The sequence below is a fragment of the Taudactylus pleione genome, unplaced genomic scaffold (assembly GCF_031769625.1).
Source record: "Taudactylus pleione unplaced genomic scaffold, aTauple2 ptg000244l, whole genome shotgun sequence".
NCBI classification, from domain to species: domain Eukaryota; kingdom Metazoa; phylum Chordata; class Amphibia; order Anura; family Myobatrachidae; genus Taudactylus; species Taudactylus pleione.
Genome location: NW_028284646.1, coordinates 12331465 through 12351941, shown reverse-complemented (window position 1 = coordinate 12351941; position 20477 = coordinate 12331465). Strand labels below are relative to the sequence as shown.

At 40.5% G+C, this 20477-nt stretch overlaps 1 protein-coding gene across 1 annotated transcript; it reads right to left on the bottom strand.

Moving 5' to 3' along the window:
* Positions 1 to 2432: 2432 nt before the first annotated feature.
* On the bottom strand, positions 2433 to 20270 carry CHRD (chordin). Its single transcript, XM_088479765.1, has 23 exons — positions 19992 to 20270; positions 18727 to 18830; positions 18031 to 18157; positions 17672 to 17812; positions 17129 to 17246; positions 16167 to 16263; positions 15949 to 16090; positions 15304 to 15441; positions 12962 to 13038; positions 12188 to 12335; positions 10813 to 10919; positions 10547 to 10663; positions 10067 to 10223; positions 9050 to 9291; positions 6772 to 6885; positions 6317 to 6523; positions 5476 to 5569; positions 4824 to 4874; positions 4610 to 4707; positions 4428 to 4530; positions 3819 to 3973; positions 3457 to 3556; positions 2433 to 3353 (listed from the first exon to the last, which is right to left on the bottom strand). The coding sequence occupies exons 1-23, from the start codon at positions 20116 to 20118 to the stop codon at positions 3289 to 3291; spliced, it is 2829 nt and encodes a 942-aa protein (XP_088335891.1). The 5' UTR covers positions 20119 to 20270; the 3' UTR covers positions 2433 to 3288.
* Positions 20271 to 20477: the final 207 nt, after the last annotated feature.

Below are 20477 nucleotides of genomic sequence, written 5' to 3'. Positions count from 1 at the left end.
CTAATGAAGAGATATGTGGCAACACTAGTATTTCTGTAAATGCTAATCCTGAAGCTAGCTACTATTGGAAACAAATGCATGTGAATAGCATTTTTTCAAGAGGAAGTTTAAATGGTTGTTATGACTCAATAATAATATAATTTTTTGTACACATATGTTAGTATATTTAATACTAATATATATATATATATATATATAAAATAACAATTGCTTTTTTATTTGTACAAAGAACAAATGCACAAATATTTAGATTAATATATTATTAAACCATTGGGCCTGCTTACCCTGCACAGGAAAACTCATAGCCCAGCCCGGTCTAATTTTACAGAAGTTCAATGTTATTTGTTAAATTTTTTAGGATTTTGTGTTTTGTCTGAGTCACATTCCATCACAAATAATCTTTTTTGCAAAAATTACTAACTTTTTTTTACTTTTATTTTACTAGAATCTACTTTAAGCGCTAACTAATTTATGATAAAAGAAAGTAAGTTCTAGATTCATTATTGAACCTTATTCATGGAATTTTAAATTTATCCAAATGTCCATTCCGTCATATGGAATGGCCCGATTTTAAATTGAGAGTGGATCAGAATGACCTGTGTGGGTTCTAAACCAGAAAGTGGTTAGAAAACAGTCCCAACCCTTTGTGGTCCACTGGAACAGGTATAACCTCTCCACTGCTAAGGGTTTTTCCACCCCTGTTCTGAGGCCATTTTCCAACGTTTGCGCTCGTCACATTCCAACATCAATTCATTTTTTTATGCTGTACCCACACAAATTATACTTTGTTTTTTTCAGAAGACTTTGTATTTTCATAAAATACCATTGGTCTTTTTTATTATTATAACACGTCAAATAATATTAAACAAAAATGGCTAAAAAAATTTCAATGTCTCGATTTAAACACTAACCATGTTTAGGAATAATATTGCAGCCAGACAAGGTATACCATTTTTTAAACTAAGAAACCTAATGCATTAAAAGATACAACGAGCTTTAGAAATCTGGGCTTTAGACCACCCATGTGTGGAATTTTTGTGTGTGTGTGCTGTTTATGTCACTGTTTGGTGATTATTAGATAATAACTATTACGATGGCTCATCATTTGAAAGAGGAGACTCCCCGCTTTCAAACTAAAGTGCCCCCATGTGTGTATGGGACATATGTTTTCCCAAGTGGTGGATAACAGACAAGATGCACTAAGGGGCCCCATCATTTAAAAAATGGGACCCCCTTTCTTACTATAGTGGGTGCCCCTTAATTATTGGATTCTGATAAAAATCAGTGCTCTGAAACGCTCCCTTCTGGCACCTGGGGTGACCACGAGTTGTATTGCCTCCCCACTGAAGAAGAGCTGTCAGGCCACTTACCAAGCTGTTCTAGAACCTCATGTGCCTGATGGTGGTGGAGGCTTGGAGGACCCAAGCACATACATGTGCCATTATTGGCTGGGTCAACTACAGTTTAGGTTCCTCATTGTAAGCGGCCATCGGCACAAAAGAAAACGCTCAACTCCTGAGTCCACTTCTAGTATTCCAGTAACCACTGAGGGATGCCCAGAAAAATATGCAAACAATAAATACAAATTAAATTAAATTAAAGCCAAGGCAGTATCAGCAGTCCTAGAAAGAGCACACTGTAGGAAGCAGCCAATCGGGATACAGAGGGGGGAGGATCCTGATTTAGAGTGAGTCATTAGCTCCCAGGCTCCTTGCAGTGTACCAGTGTTCCTCATAGATGAAGGGGACAAAATATTCACATCCCAATAATACAAAGTGAAATCCCTATCAGTCCCCAAATAAACAATGCTCACCGGGGTAGATTATGGAATAAAAAGTTATTCCTCATGACAGCAGTACACCTACTAAACATACTATTCAGAAGCATATTTATAAAGGAGGAAAAGCCCTATTGCTAGTGAAAACACCCTATATATCAATGGGTTAAGTCTACGATATAGCATTGACCCACAATCTGGGGGGTAAAGAGGTGCAAAGTTTGCGTCAGCATCAGCCGTACCGCGTGCAGCCAAACCAGGCACAGGAATCGATGAATGAGTGTATGGCAGTGAGAGCGATTTTGAAGATCATTATGACCACAAAATTCAGTTAGTGAACAGTTCTGACGTCATGACATAAAGGATGAATGTCTTTTCACTGTAGATGTTGATCATATTTCTGATCTGAGCATTTTAATTTTACCTTTCACCATATATATACTGTTATCTTACAACTGCCTATTCTGGTATATTTATTACTATATTCTGTTCCTCTTCATTGGTAGATGCAATAGACTATAATAAAATGAGCTTTATGTATAGGTGGAACAGTTTCTGCAGTTTATTTCACTTCAATAAATACATTCAAAATTAATAATTAATTTGTACAGTGGCTGCAACCACTGAAAACTATAAATAATACAAGTTCTTCAAAAGTGATGAAAAAAAAATAAAACAAGACAAATACATGTGTATGTTCATACATTCACTATATATATACCCACATTTAGTGTGTACGTATATATACAGTTCGTCCCACATCCACAATAAACCTTTGTCTGTCACATAACTTCTCATCCAACCCTTTAAAATATTTAATACCTCTGTAACCATGACTGCTGAGCACTGCACATGTGCACTCATTAAATCTGCAGAGAATCTTCCAGTAATTTGTGCTGGTCCCCAGCTCATTGTAAGAGCTGACACTTCCCTGGGGTAATTGGACTTGGTAGTTGCTCCTATCTGACAAATAAGCTAATTTGTGAAAGGATCAATCTCAGGGTGTCATATTTTAGCCATATATTAGGCTCCCATGTCCTCGCAGTGACAAACAAAACAAAGTCCTGCAATTATTATGATAAGGAGTTGCCAGTTGGAGTTAGGACAGCAAAGAGTTCTGCAGTTGTTATGGTAGGAAGAAGCCAGGGGAAGCTAGGACATTACATCATTCTGTAGCTGCCATGACATAACGTAGCCAAGAACAGTTATTGCATCACACAATCCAGCAAAGTTCCAGAGTCCTGCAGTTGTTGTGTGATGAGAGCCAGGGAATTTATGACATCACAGAGTCATGTAGCTGTCATGACATGGAGTAGACAAGGGAAGTTATGACATCACAGAGTTCTGTAACAGTCATGACATGAAATAGTCAGGCGAGTAAAGACATTATTGAGTCCTGCAATTGTCTTGAGATGGAGCTGCCACAGGGAGTTATGACATCAGAATCTTGCACTTGTTTTGAAGTTTTCATAATGATTTTTTTACTCCCCAACAGTCTTTTTCTCACATATCTAATAGCTCCATGTACTCATAGGCTCGTCTGCTTTGAATTTCTCATCTTCATCATGGCTATCACCTGTGTGAGAAACATGGTGGTTATTAGCTTAAATATAATAAGACAATGGTACTAAGGTACTGAGAAACACAGCTGCATGGCAGCCAGTGATATACAAACTCACCTTGGCACTCGCTGCAGCAAATGCTGTCAGGCTTTCCACTCGCGCTACATTCAGGGTCAGTGCACTTCCATTTTTGTTTTTCACACTGAGGAACACCATCCTGGGAAAGGTAAATACAAGTCACATCTTGTTCCTGTACAGCGGTCTTCTACCAGCAATGGCTTCTGTCCACCTCTCCTAATCACTTCCATTCACTTTTTCCCTCCCATCACCTTAACCTGGAAACGCTTTGCCTTCTAATTATTGTCTGACATATTCTGTATCGCAATCGTAACTCCATAGCCTCTTCCATGTTTACTTTTTTAATTAGCCTCACTAATCAAGGCCTGTCCTGCTCATTCTCTGCCATATTCCTCACTTACCACACAAATGCAGGTGACACATTTCACCACACCGTGTGTTGGCAGTGTTGGGTGCCACTTCTTATTGTTTGAATACAGCTGACCCATAACTTTGCATTGCCGTGGTTCATCTGATTGCATTCTATCTGCCAACTCCAAGGGGTTTTGCTCTTCAACTGCAAAGGAGAACACAGCTTATTTATCTCATATGTTATGAAGATGTACTAATTGCATGTACAGATAACATGGTTTTCTTCGTGGAAACATTTATCTTGTAAACTTGGGGAGAGATTTATCAAAGCTGAGATAAGTAACGTGGAGAGAGATAAAGTATCAATGAATCAGCTTCTAACTCTCATGTTACAGGCTGTGTTTGAAAAATGACAGGAGATGATTATTTGGTACTTTATCTCTCTCCGAGTTATCTCTCTCCAATGTTTGATACATCTCCACCATGATCTGACTATTATATGTGGAGAAATACCAGAGACACATAATAATAATGACAAATTCATCCTAACAATTGTTCCTGTATTTTGTAATGTACTTCAATCACTTCAAACTGCCATTTAAAATACATATTCAGCATTTGGCGCATTGTAATATATGCCCCTTCTCATTTCCTCTCACCTGGGCATTTCTTGCAGCAATCCATGGGATTGGCTCGGATGGGGTTGGCACAGGCAAGTCGTGGGCAGGTCTCTCTCACACAGTGTAGGTCCTGTGAGGAACTCTGGTAAAGAAAGACATGAATTAGTGAAGCTGAAGCAGAGATCAGTAGGTAGTAATCAGGGGATGATGATAAATCTCACCTTGCAGGAACAAGTTGCACATAAAACAAGACCAAACGGTTCAACAACTGGATGCCAACGTGTGCCAGCTGCCCTCCATAAGCCATTAAAGTAACAACCTGAAAGAGAGTACAAGAGTTATTATGGACAGTCAGGGACTGGAGATCATAGAGTAGGAAGAAAGGTGACTTATGCAGTACACAACAGAACTGTAAGGAGATGAATCATGTCTCACCTTCATTCTGAGGTCTTCCTTGTTTTTTCACTTCTCGGTTTTCTTTTCTCTCTAGAAACAAAAGGGGAAATATTGATATAGAGCAAAAAGAACAGAAGATAAAATCACTGCAACTTGTGATATATAAAATGTGATTGTGATCTTACACAGATTGCAAGAGTTACAGATCGTACTATATAATTTAAAAAATGTTTTGAGAAATGTGATTGTCTTGTACGACATGGAACAATGTAATACTCCCTACATCATATGTCAAATATTTCTCTTTTCTATGTAATCTCTAAAGCTGGGAACACACTAAGCGATATGGTGTATGGCTCCGATGCAGATTGGAACGATATATCTGCCACATCACTCGGTGTGTACGGGTGATTGCATGCTCCCGTGCGTCCTTCGTCGCATATTCTTATCTGCTGTGCATGCACAGCAGATCAGAAGATCTGACGTCTGACACCATGCTTCTGGATGTGGCGGAGGTACGATATATCGGGCATTCGAATACCAGATGGTGCAGTGTGTAAGGACCACCCGAAATATTGTGCCGTTGCATCTGCCATTGCTGGGTACACACATCGTCTAGTGTGTACCCAGCTTAAGTTACCAGAGGCAAGTGAGACTGTTTGGCTCCTGATTCTTGCCAGTCACTGCTTACCTTCACACACCGGGCAGCACTGGTCAGGCAAATGGACGAGTTGGGTGCAGTTCAGAGGTTGGCACACTATAGGATCACAGATGACTGTGCGCTTCTAAAAGAGAAATAACACAGGTAATTAGAACACCCCGATTGTGGTCCAAAAACTAAATATACATAATTGTTACCCTTATGAATTGACTACTTCATATCCATATACAGAAAGTACAACACTTACATGAAACAAATAATTTAAAATATTTAGTTACAAGACTAATTGAATGCACGCTGATACAGGGCATATATTCTGGCATTACTGCTAGTCTAATGTACTCCAGGTGCCCTGGATGACTTACAGTTATGTGAAGGGAAAAGTGTAGACTCTTTCAAATCTGTGTTTTTTACATATAATTCAGGACATAATTTGCAATAACTTAGTCTTCACCAGGTTGTGTGTGTGAAAAAGTAAGTGCACCTATTATTCACCTAATCCTAGTTTTAATAATATCCCACATAATAAAACATGCTTATCCATAACGCAAGACAGCATAAAATAACAATTAATAATAATGCTGAGTTATAAAGCCTGTCGGTTATAACGCCTCTACTTTTCAGCAGAATGACAAGAGATAGAATAAGTGCAGTCCTAGGAGCTGTCACAGCTACTGTCCATCTCCTAATCACTACATGTGTATACGGAATCACTATATATTACCGCCGGCCGCACCGGCCATTGGACAAACACTTCATCATTAAAAACACTGCCAGTCTGCCGTATTACAATCAAGTCACATGTCTACACTTTGCCAGGTCTTTAATGGCACACTCTACATGTTGTTACATATACTAGGTCTCTCCTCACCTGACAGATGCATACAGAGCACTTCCTGTCATAGTCAGGGGTCCATCTGGCCCCATGACCCCTCAGTTTGCCTTCAAAATAGCAAGACCTAGGATCCTTGCGGAGTTCTTCCGTGTTACGATGGTTATTCTTCTCCACAGAGTCACGTTCAGGGTCCTCAGGAGACAGGGTCACACCTCCAGACTCACAAGTGTTCGGAATGTGCACCTGTATGATAGAAGCAGTACAGGAGCCATGGTGTATTAACAAAATGTACTTTGTACTGACAGTTCAATATTTACAACACCTTTATCACCCTTTATTTCATTTAATGTAGGTTTAGATGGTTGTGGAGAGCTGCTTCATAAGGTATGAAATTAAATCGAATTAAATATTGAATATTGTGTTCTCAAGTTCTGCTGCTGCTGTCATATGAAATAACACGTAGCATAACTCATTACATCCAAATTACTCACCCGACCCCGAATCTCTCCACGTGGGTTTAACTTTGTGCTCACTTGAATGAATGCTGTTCCCCTGTTCAGGTGACTGAACAGTTCTAGGTCAAGGTCCTTAACACTTCCCTGGGCCTAATAAACGTAAATGTGAGAAATATAGCATGTTCTTTTATTGCTTGATATAAAAATAGAATTAGCAAAAACAGAACAGACCTGATAGATGTATGTTTGTTTTTTCAATTGACAGAGGATATCAGATTAGTCTCATGCTATAAAGACTTCCACTTTTGTTCCTTCAAATTATTCTTGTAATATTATTGCAGTCTGTTTTCTAACACAGAGGTTCCCAAACGTAGTCCTCAAGGCTCCCCAACAGTTCAGGTTTTGGACATATCCATGGTTAAGCGCTGGTGGTTACATCAAATTGACTGAGCTTCTAATTAAGCCACCTGTGCACAACCATGGACATCTCTAAAATCTGAACTGTTGGGGAGCCTTGAGGACCGCGTTTGGGAACCTCTGTTCTAATGCATTACTGCTGTATTCAGAAATAAATGAAGGGATTTGCTACAGCACATCCCACAAGTAATGAAACATACTCATTAGAAGCCGAAGGTGCACATGCAGAGTCTTTCTAATTCAGCAAATGTGTCTGTCTACCCACCCTGTGCATTCATAGGTGCACACATCACCCACATACTTAAGACACCTCCCTCCTGTTGCAGGATTGCGGGTAACACTGGAATGATAAATAGTGAGCACATCTCCCCTAACGCACTGGGACTGCTGCTTTCTTCCATTTGTATTTTTCAGTTTTTCTTCTGAAATACTCAGTATATCCTCAATTATGTTTTAAGTTAATTGTGTAGGAGTGCAGGAACATCAGGACAGTATTAATTACAGATATACATCTGTTTACTTCTAGGAAGGCAATTTCCCATGTAAAGTGCACCCACTGAAAGTAAGAACTCAAGGCTTTTTCCCACTTCTGCACGATGTGTAACATTGAAATCCCTTTGTGAGAAGAAAAATGCTCTGCAGCTCAGAATAAATAGGATTGCTCCCTTTCCTGTGTCTCCGAGCTTTCCATCTCCGTTTAGTCATCTTGTACCACAAGCGAAAAATGTTTTTGTTTTTTCCTTTATGTAGGTGCACGGTATGCTCATTCATATACCGCAAAGGAACACCATCTATCCACCCAGAACATCCTATCAGGTGTCAAATGTTGCATCCCTACAGGTGCACAGTGTGTCTCATTCATACACCGCAAAGGAACACCCTCTATCCACCCAGAACATCCTATCAGGTGTCAAATGTTGCATTCCTACAGGTGCACAGTGTGTCTCATTCATACACCGCAAAGGAACACCCTCTATCCGCCCAGAACATCCTATCAGGTGTCAAATGTTGCATTCCTACAGGTGCACAGTGTGTCTCATTCACACACCGCAAAGGAACACCCTCTATCCGCCCAGAACATCCTATCAGGTGTCAAATGTTGCATCCCTACAGGTGCACGGTGTGTCTCATTCATACACCGCAAAGGAACACCCTCTTTACGCCCAGAACATCCTATCAGGTGTCAAATTTTGCATCCCTACAGGTGCACGGTGTGTCTCATTCATACACCGCAAAGGAACTATCCGCCCAGAACATCCTATCAGGTGTCAAATGTTGCATCCCTACAGGTGCACAGTGTGTCTCATTCATACACCGCAAAGGAACACCCTCTATGCACCCAGAACATCCTATCAGGTGTCAAATGTTGCATTCCTACAGGTGCACAGTGTGTCTCATTCATACACCGCAAAGGAACACCCTCTATCCGCCCAGAACATCCTATCAGGTGTCAAATGTTGCATCCCTACAGGTGCACGGTGTGTCTCATTCATACACCGCAAAGGAACACCCTCTTTACGCCCAGAACATCCTATCAGGTGTCAAATGTTGCATCCCTACAGGTGCACGGTGTGTCTCATTCATACACCGCAAAGGAACACCCTCTTTACGCCCAGAACATCCTATCAGGTGTAAAATTTTGCATCCCTACAGGTGCACGGTGTGTCTCATTCATACACCGCAAAGGAACTATCCGCCCAGAACATCCTATCAGAAGGGGTCAAATGTTGCATCTTAACTCACATCACCATATTCCTCCTTATAAATAAATTGGTGCACTTGCACAGGAGAATAGTAAATAGCAAAAGCACTGCAGGGAGTACACATTTTTTCACTTTAGTAATTGGCCTTTACGCTTTCTTTCCCATCTCATTACATCTCATAACTCCAATCTCACCTCTGATCCATAGAAACCTTTCAGTAGCCTCTTGTGTCCATGGGAGCTTTCGCTGACTTCACCCAGCTCAGCAAAGCCATGCAAGTGTGCATTCAATGCTGCATCCTCAGCACGTCCCAGTCCAGTCACCACAATCTGATAATGCAGGTGGCAATGCTCATCTAGAGATACCCATGCATGGCCTGCCGACCCTGTCTTGAGAGGCGGTGATACAAATTGGCCAGCCAGAGGTATTGGAAGCTCTGCATAAAAAGAATAACACGCATTTAAATGTGGAGCAGAGAAAAGTCTCCGACATACACAGATCCCCTGTTATGTCCCACTTCAAGATGTAAAGATCAGAGATTACGAGACTTGAGAAAGTAAAGGAGGAAAAGGGAAAATGTGCTAGGGAGGGGAATAATGAGAATAGAACATGGGGAGAACCGTTTAACGAGTGGAATAAACTTAATAAAGTAATAGGGATAAGCTCAGATGTCATTTGTTTGTCAGCTTGTGCTGTCCTCCTCTATCCCCAGGCCAGTCAGGCAGGGATATAGGTTACATACAAAGGTTACATACAAAGATATTAGATTGACTCACTCACAAAACATAAGCTGCTTGTGCTAACTATTCACATCGCTATGCGAATAAGACACATTTGAAGGTAAAAAGTCACACGAAAAGACGCTCGGCGCTACCGAGTCATGCCACGGCATGGCGACTAGAAGGGCTGTTTAGCGCGCAAGGAGGCTAGATATATGTGGACACATTTGTATATGTATATGGGCTTGACAAAAGCGCTAATAAAGGCGCTGAAATGTTGCTTTGATATGAGCTATGATGTTTGATTGAAGTGCCGCCATTGGATCCATATATTGCAGTATTCCTGGGTACAGTGTGACATTGTGGAGGGCACCCGGAACATTAACCATCTACTTACCTGAGGAGTGCCGGAATGTGGACGCATATATATATATATATATATATATATATATATATACTTATGCAATTATACAGTGATGCTTTCAAACTCACCCTCATGCCTTGCCCACAATCCGCTGTATAGCAAAGGTGTGATCTGCCCCCTCAGTTCTCCTTCTTGGTAATCCTTTGTGATTATGTTAAAGAACAGTTCACTCTGAAGTAGCATATGCAAGTCTCGAGCATTGGCGCCGTTCCATATCCCCCAAGCCTGTTTTGGAGAAGCAGACAAAAGATATTGAATCTTATACGTGTTGATACTGAGCACTCATCAGTTGTCCCTCTATTATTGGTTTGTACCATTCTTCAATACTCTTGTGCTGACACCTTTTGTACTGTGCAACATGTTGGCACATTTCATGAACTATAAGGCCATCAGTATTATAATCTTCTCTTACTTTATAATATGAAAATACGCAGCGCCAGATAGCCACTTTTAACATGAACTAAATATTTTCTCAAACCCTGTCCCCATGTGTAACTCTGCTTCACAGTAATTCTTCCAGTCACAAACCATTCTATCCTTGTTCTTACCCTTCCATCATGGTAGTCCTTTGTAAGATCATGGAGAATATTCCGCCTAATCTTTCTTCGAGGTTTGGTCTCCAAGGTTACTGCCGTCACTGCACTCACGATACCAGCAACTTGAAGCTGTAAACACAGGTCATGTATTGTGTTGGATGTCATAAGGATGAAGTGAAGTGACCCCACTCATAGACATTCTCCAGAGAAAAACAGAATTTGACATGGAAATAAGTAGATCTAGGGACCCAAGAAAGAAAAATTTCCACACGCTGTACCTGATACTCCAATGTACCATTGTCATGTAGGGTGATGGTTGCTGAGCCCACTGATCCAGTTTTTGTGGGGTTCAAAGCGTCACCTCCTGACATCACACTCTGCAGGACTGAAGTATAAAATATTTAATACAAATGTAGATGTTCTACCCCAATTATTTTTATAACATCTTTACTGTACAACTGTACCCTATAGTAAATGTGTCTCCTAGTAGAGAAGGTAGGCAACTCGCCAACGCACTTGATGGAAAACTGTTATATATTAAGGGTTTACACAACATTAGCTGCTCTCTGGACCTTCTATATTCAGGACTAAGCCTTAAAGTACAGCACAATAGTCCTTGTTCAATGTAACACTTTAGGGGTCAATCCAATTAGGTGTGAGTTCGCAAAATCCCGAGAAATGCGAGATCCAATTAGAGATGCCTATTCACAGTAATTGCTGCAAGGATGTGTGATATTTTTACAAAATGCGACCTGAGAGAAGTGCATTAAAAAGTGGGGAGACTATCCTGGACCCCAAAAAAGTGACAACTTCGTTAGCAGAATTATATAGAAGGCTGTTAGTCGGCATAAGGAAAACACTGGAAGTTTTTAAATGGTGTCAAATGGCTTTTTTGTTTTTTACTATTTGAAAAGATAAAAAATGATATAAAGCAAACTTTATTTAATTACAAACTAATTAAACGAAAAATGCAAAAATAAAATATAGAAAAAATGCGATTTTGCTGTAATTTGAGGCCAACTTAAAATTTTTTCAAAGAAATTTAAACAAAAATGATAAAAAGCAAATATTTTTAATTTCAAATAAATACTTTAAATTTGGGGTGCCTAAACTAACAAAAAAGTTGACTTTGGGGTAATTTGAGGCCATTTCTTATAACACACAAAAATGACATGTAATTTTTTGGCCAAATAAGCTAATTAAAAACCTTCAAATGCCTAATTAGTCAGTTTGGAATTGGATTGCAACTGCAATTCGCAGTGCGAGTTTGCCGTGAAAACTGCTCACACAGGCCAACTCTCACCTAATTGGATTGGCCTCTTTGCTTGTATTTATGTGAAAAGTAGACAGATAATCCAAGCCAAACTTCATGATTTAAAGCAGTCAGCTGGGAGGCTTGGAAATAACAGGGTGAACCTAGTGATAAAAGCTGTGTCTCTAGAGCAGCTGTGAATGTCATGTGAATGGCTCATATGTCATATTCAATCATGGGCTGCCTTTTTGACCAGGTACACCCCTTTACTGTTGATAATCCAGGCAGCTTGTGCTAAACAACCAACTGGCGGAATCCTTCCCATGTAATCTGCAAGATCATATAACCTTACTGGATCACCCAACTAGAATTAGCTGTACAAAGGGAAGTGTTTCACTTACTGTCACATGACTTCCTGACAGTGATAACACCTGATATGTGCTGTTCAAGTCTCTTCTCTGTTTGCACTGCAATCTTCAATTGTCCCTGGGCAAGCCACTGCATCTCACGGCTGGAGAGATCCGGCAAAACCTCTGCAAAATCTGACTCCTGTATTGGAAGTGACAGTAAAAAGGGAACATATAATAGTTACACAAAACAAGTGGGGGAACTATTGGAAACAACCAGCTCTATAAATTTGTAAGACACTAAAGGAAATCTATCTATCTATCTATCTATCTATCTATCTATCTATCTATATATATATATATATATACTAAAGGTCGATTTTAATCTATTTTGATTGATTGAAAATCAATGGAATTCGATCAAAATCAATCAACATTGATGTTGTGTCTTCGGGGCTGAATCACACATTTATTAACCGACAATTTTTTTTTTTTTTAAGTATTAGTAAATGTGTGATGTAGCCCCAGAAACACAATATGGTTGTTGATCGGGTTCCATCGATTTTAATTTGATCAAAATTGATTAAAATTGACCTTTAGTAAATATACCCCTAAGAGCCTTATGTACAGGTGGGATCCTGGTAAGGTTACCTGTATTTTTAAAGTGGCAATAACCAACCTGAATCCGCCTTTTAAATTATTAGAACTTTAAAAAGATGAGTAAACGTAGTGAAAACACACTCATGTCTGCATCTCGCAGGCTATTACATAAGGCCCTAAAAAGTGGCCATGCCACACAATCACTAATGAAGCCTGTATATGACTCACCTGTATGCTAATATTGGCATAAAGCTCCCGTATTACATGATTCTGATGTAAAATTTGCACAGTTATTGGAATCCTTTCTGCAATGGGAAAGAAACAATACATATATAAGAATATATAATTCCCAAATTCCTTTCCTCACCTCACTTCCTTATTATTACTTTCCTTGTCTCATTATTCACAGTTCTCTGGAAAGTACTATCAAAGTCCTGCAGTATAGCCTCACTCTAGACAGGGTTACAGATATTTCCCTTTTGCACAGATCTGTTTTATTTTTCCTCATGTGATTACATTGTTCACCTATTCCTCCCAAACGTTGACAGAACAACCACATCCTGGTACAGTACCAAAAAAGAGGGTGTTCTCACACAAGAGAATGTTTCCACAAAACACACTGAGGTAGCTTATAGATATAGATCTCAACAAATGTAACGCATAACAGCGTTTAAAAATGTCACAGTTATTATGTTGATATTGTTAAAATGTCAACATTGAGGGCTAGATGCATGAAGGGTAAAAATGCCATCAAACCCCGAAAATGTGGATTTGACAGCATTTTTCATATGCACCAAGCCTCGGAGTGCGATGCAGTCCGGGACTTGGTTGCGGTCAGTAACGCCATCTTCCTTTTGGCGTTACCCATAGAAGCCTATGGGGTTCTCTCCGCGGAGTGCTAATAGAGGGATCCCTCCCAGCAACCCTCATGGTACATGTGCAGAAGGACACCGGAGGGGCTTCTGGGTCATAGACCCGGAAGTCCCTCCACCGCAAAGGGACGCTCTTACAGACAGAGCGGTCCTTTCCAAGGATCGTCATGCATGCCGGCGTTGCGATGACCGGCGACATAGGCATATGCAGAATGTCGACAGCTGAAATGTGGACATGTGAAATGTTGACATTTTCATTGACCAGCAGTGGAGGGTTAGGCTGCGGGATGGGAGGTTAGAGTTAAGTTGGGTACATACCTAACAGATATATCTGCAGATGATGGTTGTTCATATACACTGAACAACCATCATCTGTCATCTGGCCGCGGGTCCCGTTGGGCGGGGTTCGCATCGCGCCCCCTTCCCCGAAGCCTCTGCTGCAAGTGTACGGGTGGACGGCTGACACACAGCATGATGGACATATATCTGCAGATATAATCACCACTAGACCACCAGGGATATTTTGTCGACACTGTAATCATGTCGACATGCTGAATGGCAATGTGGTCACTGTTGACATGCTGCATGTGTACATTATTAATGTTGACATGATGAATGTTGATAAAATATACCACACCCATGACAGCTGTATATACAATACAATAGCACTGGAGCAGGGGTGTTTCTAGAGAGGAGGGGGCCCATGTGAGGTCTCCGACATGGGCCGCGGTGGCCATTTTCCAGTCGTTTTTGCAGCGCCGGACCCCCTCTCTGATGTGGGACTCCGGAGAGGTAAGTACCCTGCACCTATTATAGATACACTCCTGCACTGGAGTACTTCTGCATTGTAATAGAAAATCCCAGTTAAATCACTTTGTGACATTACTGGAGTCTTCCTCCAGCTCGCCAGGTCTGTAACCTTGCTTGTAATAGCAAATCAGCACACATGCAAAGTACAGATCCATGCTATTTGCAGCTAATAAAAGATTTAGGGGTATATTTACTAAAGTGAGAGTTTTTAGAAATGGACATTGCACCTTCTAGAGAAGATAGTTGCTAAAATCTGATTGGTTGCTATGGGCAACATCTCCACTTCTAAAAACTCTCATTTTAGTAAATATACCCCTTAGTATGAATTGGATTAATTAGTGAAAGAAATAGTAGAGACCATTTGGAGTCTCTGATCTTTATCGTGGTTCTAGTAATAATAAGACTGCAAAAAGAAATTTGAAAAATAGAACTGAAAAATAAAAATAAACATTTCCTAGGACCTTGATTAATAGTACACATTTTGGAATCCATGTATTAATTAAATGTAATATAGGGTAGGTTTCAGGGATTGTTTTGGGCATGTAAAAGTAACTTTGGGAAAAATTATGGAATTACAAAACAAGATATCTATTTTAATATGTGGCACAAATAAACCTCTAGAAGTGCCAAAAATACAATACAACATTAGCTTAGGCAGAATTATAAACTGAAAAGCAATTCCCGACACAATAGGTACAGTGCAAAATGTTGAAAATTGGCCTGGTCATAGACTTCCAGTCCTGAAGGGGTTAATAAATATGGGTTATGAACTTTTCATTGTATAACTGTTTTCTGTATCTCTGGCTGCATTGGCAAACAGGTAGACTGCAAACTACTCTACTGTGGACATTACCACCTAATGCTACCTGACTTCCCTGTAATTCTCACCTTGTTCTCCTCCTTGTATTCCCCTGAGCATAAGGATGAAGTGCAGATTGTCATCCACATCACTAAGTGTAAGCATTGCCAGACCTCGTTGAAATGATTCCTCTGGGTTTTCTGGTGTTAGGAGGGCACTAAATGACTCTGTTATAAATAAGACAAAACAATTAGAATGATATTTATTTAGATTATTCTGTGCTAACTTTTATATTACAAGATTGTAAGCTCCTAGGAGCAGGGCCCTCATCCCTACTGTCTCACAACCCTCTTCACTAGCACTTCAATGACAGCCTTCAGCTTCCCAGCTGTATTGTGTATGGATAATTGTGTTGTTAATTGTTACTTGTGCTCTGTTTATATTTTGGTTACTGTATTGTAGTGTAATTTTCTGTGCACCCTGTACTGTATGTACGGCGCTGCGGACCACGTGTCCTATAAATAAAATGTACTACTAATAATAATAATATTACATTAACATTGTCTGTGTGTTTCCCATCTACTCTCTAACCATAAGTACACACCTCATAAATACAGTATCTATCTGGCCTGTACACTCTTTTCTGATATTATCAAACTTTTTGCCTATTACAGTTTTTTCGTTTGAACAACATTTTGACCTATGTTAGGTACGTTTGCTTGCTGTGACAGTACCTGAAAACAGAGCTTTGTGACGGATGATCTTCCCTGATATTTCAGGCTCTGTAAGAGTTGTGGTCACCAAGGAAACAAGAATGTGTCCCAAGCGTAGAAGGTGCAGTGAGGAGCGAGGCATTGACCTCCATATGCCACAGATCTGGTGAAAAACAGTCTCATTAGAGTAAGGAAGAACAATAAAAACAAACTAGACGAAGGATGGAATCTTTACTTACTGTGTCACTAGGTGGGTATCCTACTCTGTGCACAGGGTGCTCAAACAGCACAGCGCCATCAGAGTCTGAGAAACGAACACGGGAGAGGCTGTCCATCCTTAGTAACAGAAAAACAACATCAAGTAAGAGAAATGTGTACGGTGTAGATATAAGAAGAAAAAAGAGTGTACAGTTAAACAACAACAGAGTAGATAGTTATGGGAATCACATATAGGTGAATGGAAGATAAAAATTGATGGCATCATAAAGAAGAAAGGCTTAAGTCACAATCGGAAGGGGACAGATGATCAGTATCAGATGGGAGGACTGGAGAGTTTCACTGGTAAAAACAACACGTATGAAGAGAGGGAACTATGAGGAAAAGATACCACAGAAATGCTCCACATTACAGGGAAGACAGTAAAACAGACTCTGTGGGGTATAATTACTAAAGTGAGAGTTTTTAGAAAGTGGAGATGTTGTCCATAGCAACCAATCAGGTTCTACTTAACATTTAACTAGCACCTTCTAGTAGATAATAGCTAGAATCTGATTGGTTGCTATGGGCAACATCTCCACTTCTAAAAACTCTCACTTTAGTAAATTCACCCCGTGGGAGAGATTCAATTCATAGCAATGGCTGCCATGTGCCATTTCAGAGCGGCACATGGCGGCCATTAACATCGCAAGTTTTGCCTGGAACCCCATAGAGGAGCACAGGAAAACGTGCAATGTACAACCTACCCTAATTGACAAATTTATGTGCAGCCATGGCACATCGCATTGAATTGAATTGAGAAAGGGTGAGCTTGAAAGCAGGTGTAGTCAAAGTGAATGAATAATGGCAACAAAACAGCAGACTAAATTATATGTGAGCACAACAGGAAACTTGCAGAAAAAGTGAGGCGAACCATGAAAGAATGAAGGGACTAAAGGTTGGAGACAAGAGAAAAACAAACAAGAATATGCAGATATATTCTCACCCTTTGTAGGTGACCGAGAAGAGTAAATTGGAACGTTGCAAATTAAATTTAGCTTTGGCGAGTCCACTGTTGACTGGGGGCCAAGCACGGCTGGAGGCAGTTAGAAAGGCTACATATTCTGTCAAACAATAAACACAAATACAACATAACATGATCTAACATGATGTATAAAATTGCATAAAAAATTATAAATTATATAGCTAAAAGTAACATGTAATGACAAATATATATTTAATCATTTTAAAAAGTATTAATATATCCACCTTATCACACCTCATCATAAGACACTAGAAAATAAGAATATGAATTTACTAAATTGGCCATGATACAGTTAATGCTGAGCTTTTGATCCCTGTCCCCAAACCATTGTGTGGATTTGGCTCATGCCCCTAGCTCAGTCACACCCCCTTTCATAATAAAGAAAAGCTGTTTTAAAGATGGTTTCAACAATACTGTCATGCCTATTTATTTCATATAACCAACTTTGTAAAGAAAAAAACAAGCACATGTATGAATATATTTCATTCCAGGCTGGACTATTACCTGTATGGCTTTCCCCCAAACTGACGTCATCAGAGCTCAGGTAGGAGCGATCATTATAAAGATCATCATCCTTTTCTTGGAAATACTCAAACTCATCAAAAATAAATTCGGATTTCTTCACAGGAAGAGGGGGAGGAGGAGCTGCATGAAAAATAGAAAACAAAAGTGAAAAAATAAAAAGTTCTAGAAGTTGGCAAGAACAAGGCTAGTACATGGTACACAACACAAATAAAACAGCATAGTGGAAGTCATGCAGAATGTTTCCAGTATGAATGTGATGAGAAATACGGGGTCATAAAGACAACAGAGTGGAGAACAAACTGCACAGAAAGAGAGAAAGAAAAGTATTGAGTTCTTACTCTTGGGGCAAACCCGACAGCACTGCCCAGGGATTTCAACAGGATTAGTACAGGTGGGAGTTGGGCAGTGATTCTTGACACTTTTACAGCTGATCTTGCCAGATTCTTTTCCCCACCGGTTACGTTGCTAAAAGAGAAACAAAACAAGAATTTTTACAAAAGTGCCACTTACTGTAGTTTTATTTCCTAAACACAAAGTGAACTAAACAGAGACACCAAGCAGAGGTACATGAAAGAAAAGGGATGATGTTTTGCCTTCTTGCCCTGCATTTACAGTTCACAGCATCTTAAACAGGGAATAATACATTTATAATGACAGAGCACCGCTTCCTATTACCACTCACTAATTGCACACATGTTGAAGCTTCCAATATACAAAACAAAGACTTTCTCTTAACACATTACTGCCTGCTACTACTGTCCTTCTAATTCATTATTCATCCAGTAATTAGCAGTCAATCACTGCACACTGTTTTCTACTTCTGAATAACTATACTCATTCTACAGTATTACTAATGGCTGAGTATTGTTTATTTCTTCAACTACCTGTAGATACATACATCTCTACTCTCTGTAACCTGCTCTTCTCAGCCTCCAAATTCCACCTTTAAGGCACTTGATAATTACATCTTTATACAATATCCCCCCTCTTATTCAATTGCGTCAAACTGAAATATCCCCCAAATCAGTACTTACCACCTCACAACGGCACACCACACAGTAGGCCACTCCAAACGGTTTTCCCAGGTCTGGATGCCATGTATCCTCCAGGGAGTATGTTTTATCACCAAGATGACAGCCTAAATGGAAACAAGAGTCATATAATGCATGTCAGTGTCCCATCTCTGCAGCGTAGAATCTAATACAACATGTACTTTGCCGCTTGTCCCTTCTGGAATATATTACAGTGAGGTTGGTGCAGCTGTTGGCTGTTTTGTGCTACACTTATTCCTGCCAGAGGTTTGCGGGTCTGTGAGAAGAATGTTTCGCAGCCAGACGCTGACTCTGAGGCGCTGTGACCAGACTAAATTCTGCTCCAACTGCATCCACAAACCTCTATGTCTTACTCCTGCATGGCCATCCTGATCCACAGACAGTATCATAGGTTAGGGGCAGCTAATAAGCACATGCATGCAGGGCAGACTGGCATTTGTGAGCATGTAATGTGCGACATTAAGACAAGCAAAAAACAAAAGAGCTACAGAGCAAATTCTATACCATACAAAACAAACAACAGGAACAGGCAGCCAACTTGGCAAAACAGCTGAGAAACAGTGTTGTGTATACATAGGTGGCTTTCCAGCTGCTATGGAACAACAGGTCCCAACAAACCTGCCAGTATGAGGTCTTAAGGGGACTTGTAGCTCTACCAAATGTTGCCTAAAGCTGATCTTTGACAGAGAAATCCAGTGAGCAAACAAAATGTAGAAGCCTGGCACTAATAGTATATATAATAAATAAATGCATATGCATGCAAAAAAGTTATATGAACCAAAAACAGCTCATCTAAATAGAGAAGTAAACCAGTGAACCTGGTACTGCCAGCCTGCTGGCATTTCGTTATATTATACAGCAATATTGCATGTTTTTTTTTTCAGAAATTAAGTGGGGGAATTTGAAAGAAGTTGAGAACCCCTAATATCTGACTGGGGCATGACTGAATGGGCGCTGGCAGCTGAGGGGCTGTGTGTAATGGGTTACATAAGCATTCTCTCATAGCAACTAATAAGCAATTACTGTGACAGAACATTCCCCCAGTCTCATCCCTGCAGTAATAGCCCAGCTTCTCCCCCCTATAGCTCAGCCACAGAAGGTGACAACCTGGCACAGAGAGCACTGACGTGTGCAACATACAGTTTATGTGATAGCTACAGTAAGACCCCTATTGCCAAATGGAATACGAGAGAGCACACCAGCCACCCCACCTCATCTTCTGCTGAGTATCCTGAGCCTTTACTCACCTATCTGTGACTTGGACGGTAAAGGATCCTGCTCAGGTTTGATGGGTAGAAGGAGTTTGCGACGAGAAGCATCAGCAGCCAGTATCCAGAGAGTCAGGAGGAGGAGGTGGGCACGTGTCCTCTCCATGATCACCCCCAGCAATAAATCCAGTACCTTCTGCCCTCTTTACCACTACCTGTCAGTCTGCTCAATGCCTATCCTGCAATTATAGGAAACTTTTCCCTGTGCCACGGTCAGTCCCACACTCAGTGCCACTCTTCCTATAGAGAACTGGCTTCCTTGCACCAGGTCACCCTGCCAGAGGGCACAGTCCTGTAGCAGATGTATCTTCTGATAGCTGAGTGGGTCAAGAGCTGGATTTATAGGCGGGGGCGCTGCTAGCAAACAAAGCCCCCCCGCCCCGGCCCCCTCTCCAATCTTGCCGAAGTATATTGCAGTCACTCAGGGAGTTGATGAGTCGCTCAGCAGGGTCTCAGCCCGAGGAA

Bases quoted from the DNA above. Each gene is read 5' to 3' on its own strand.
- CHRD (XM_088479765.1), bottom strand. From the start codon at position 20,118: ATGGAGAGGACACGTGCCCACCTCCTCCTCCTGACTCTCTGGATACTG. The intron at 10,920-12,187 runs GTAAGTGAAACA...TTTATACTTCAG, and splicing joins TGTCAGGAAGTCATGTGACA to TCCTGCAGAGTGTGATGTCA. The intron at 4,708-4,823 runs GTGAGACATGAT...ACTCTCTTTCAG, and splicing joins AGGAAGACCTCAGAATGAAG to GTTGTTACTTTAATGGCTTA.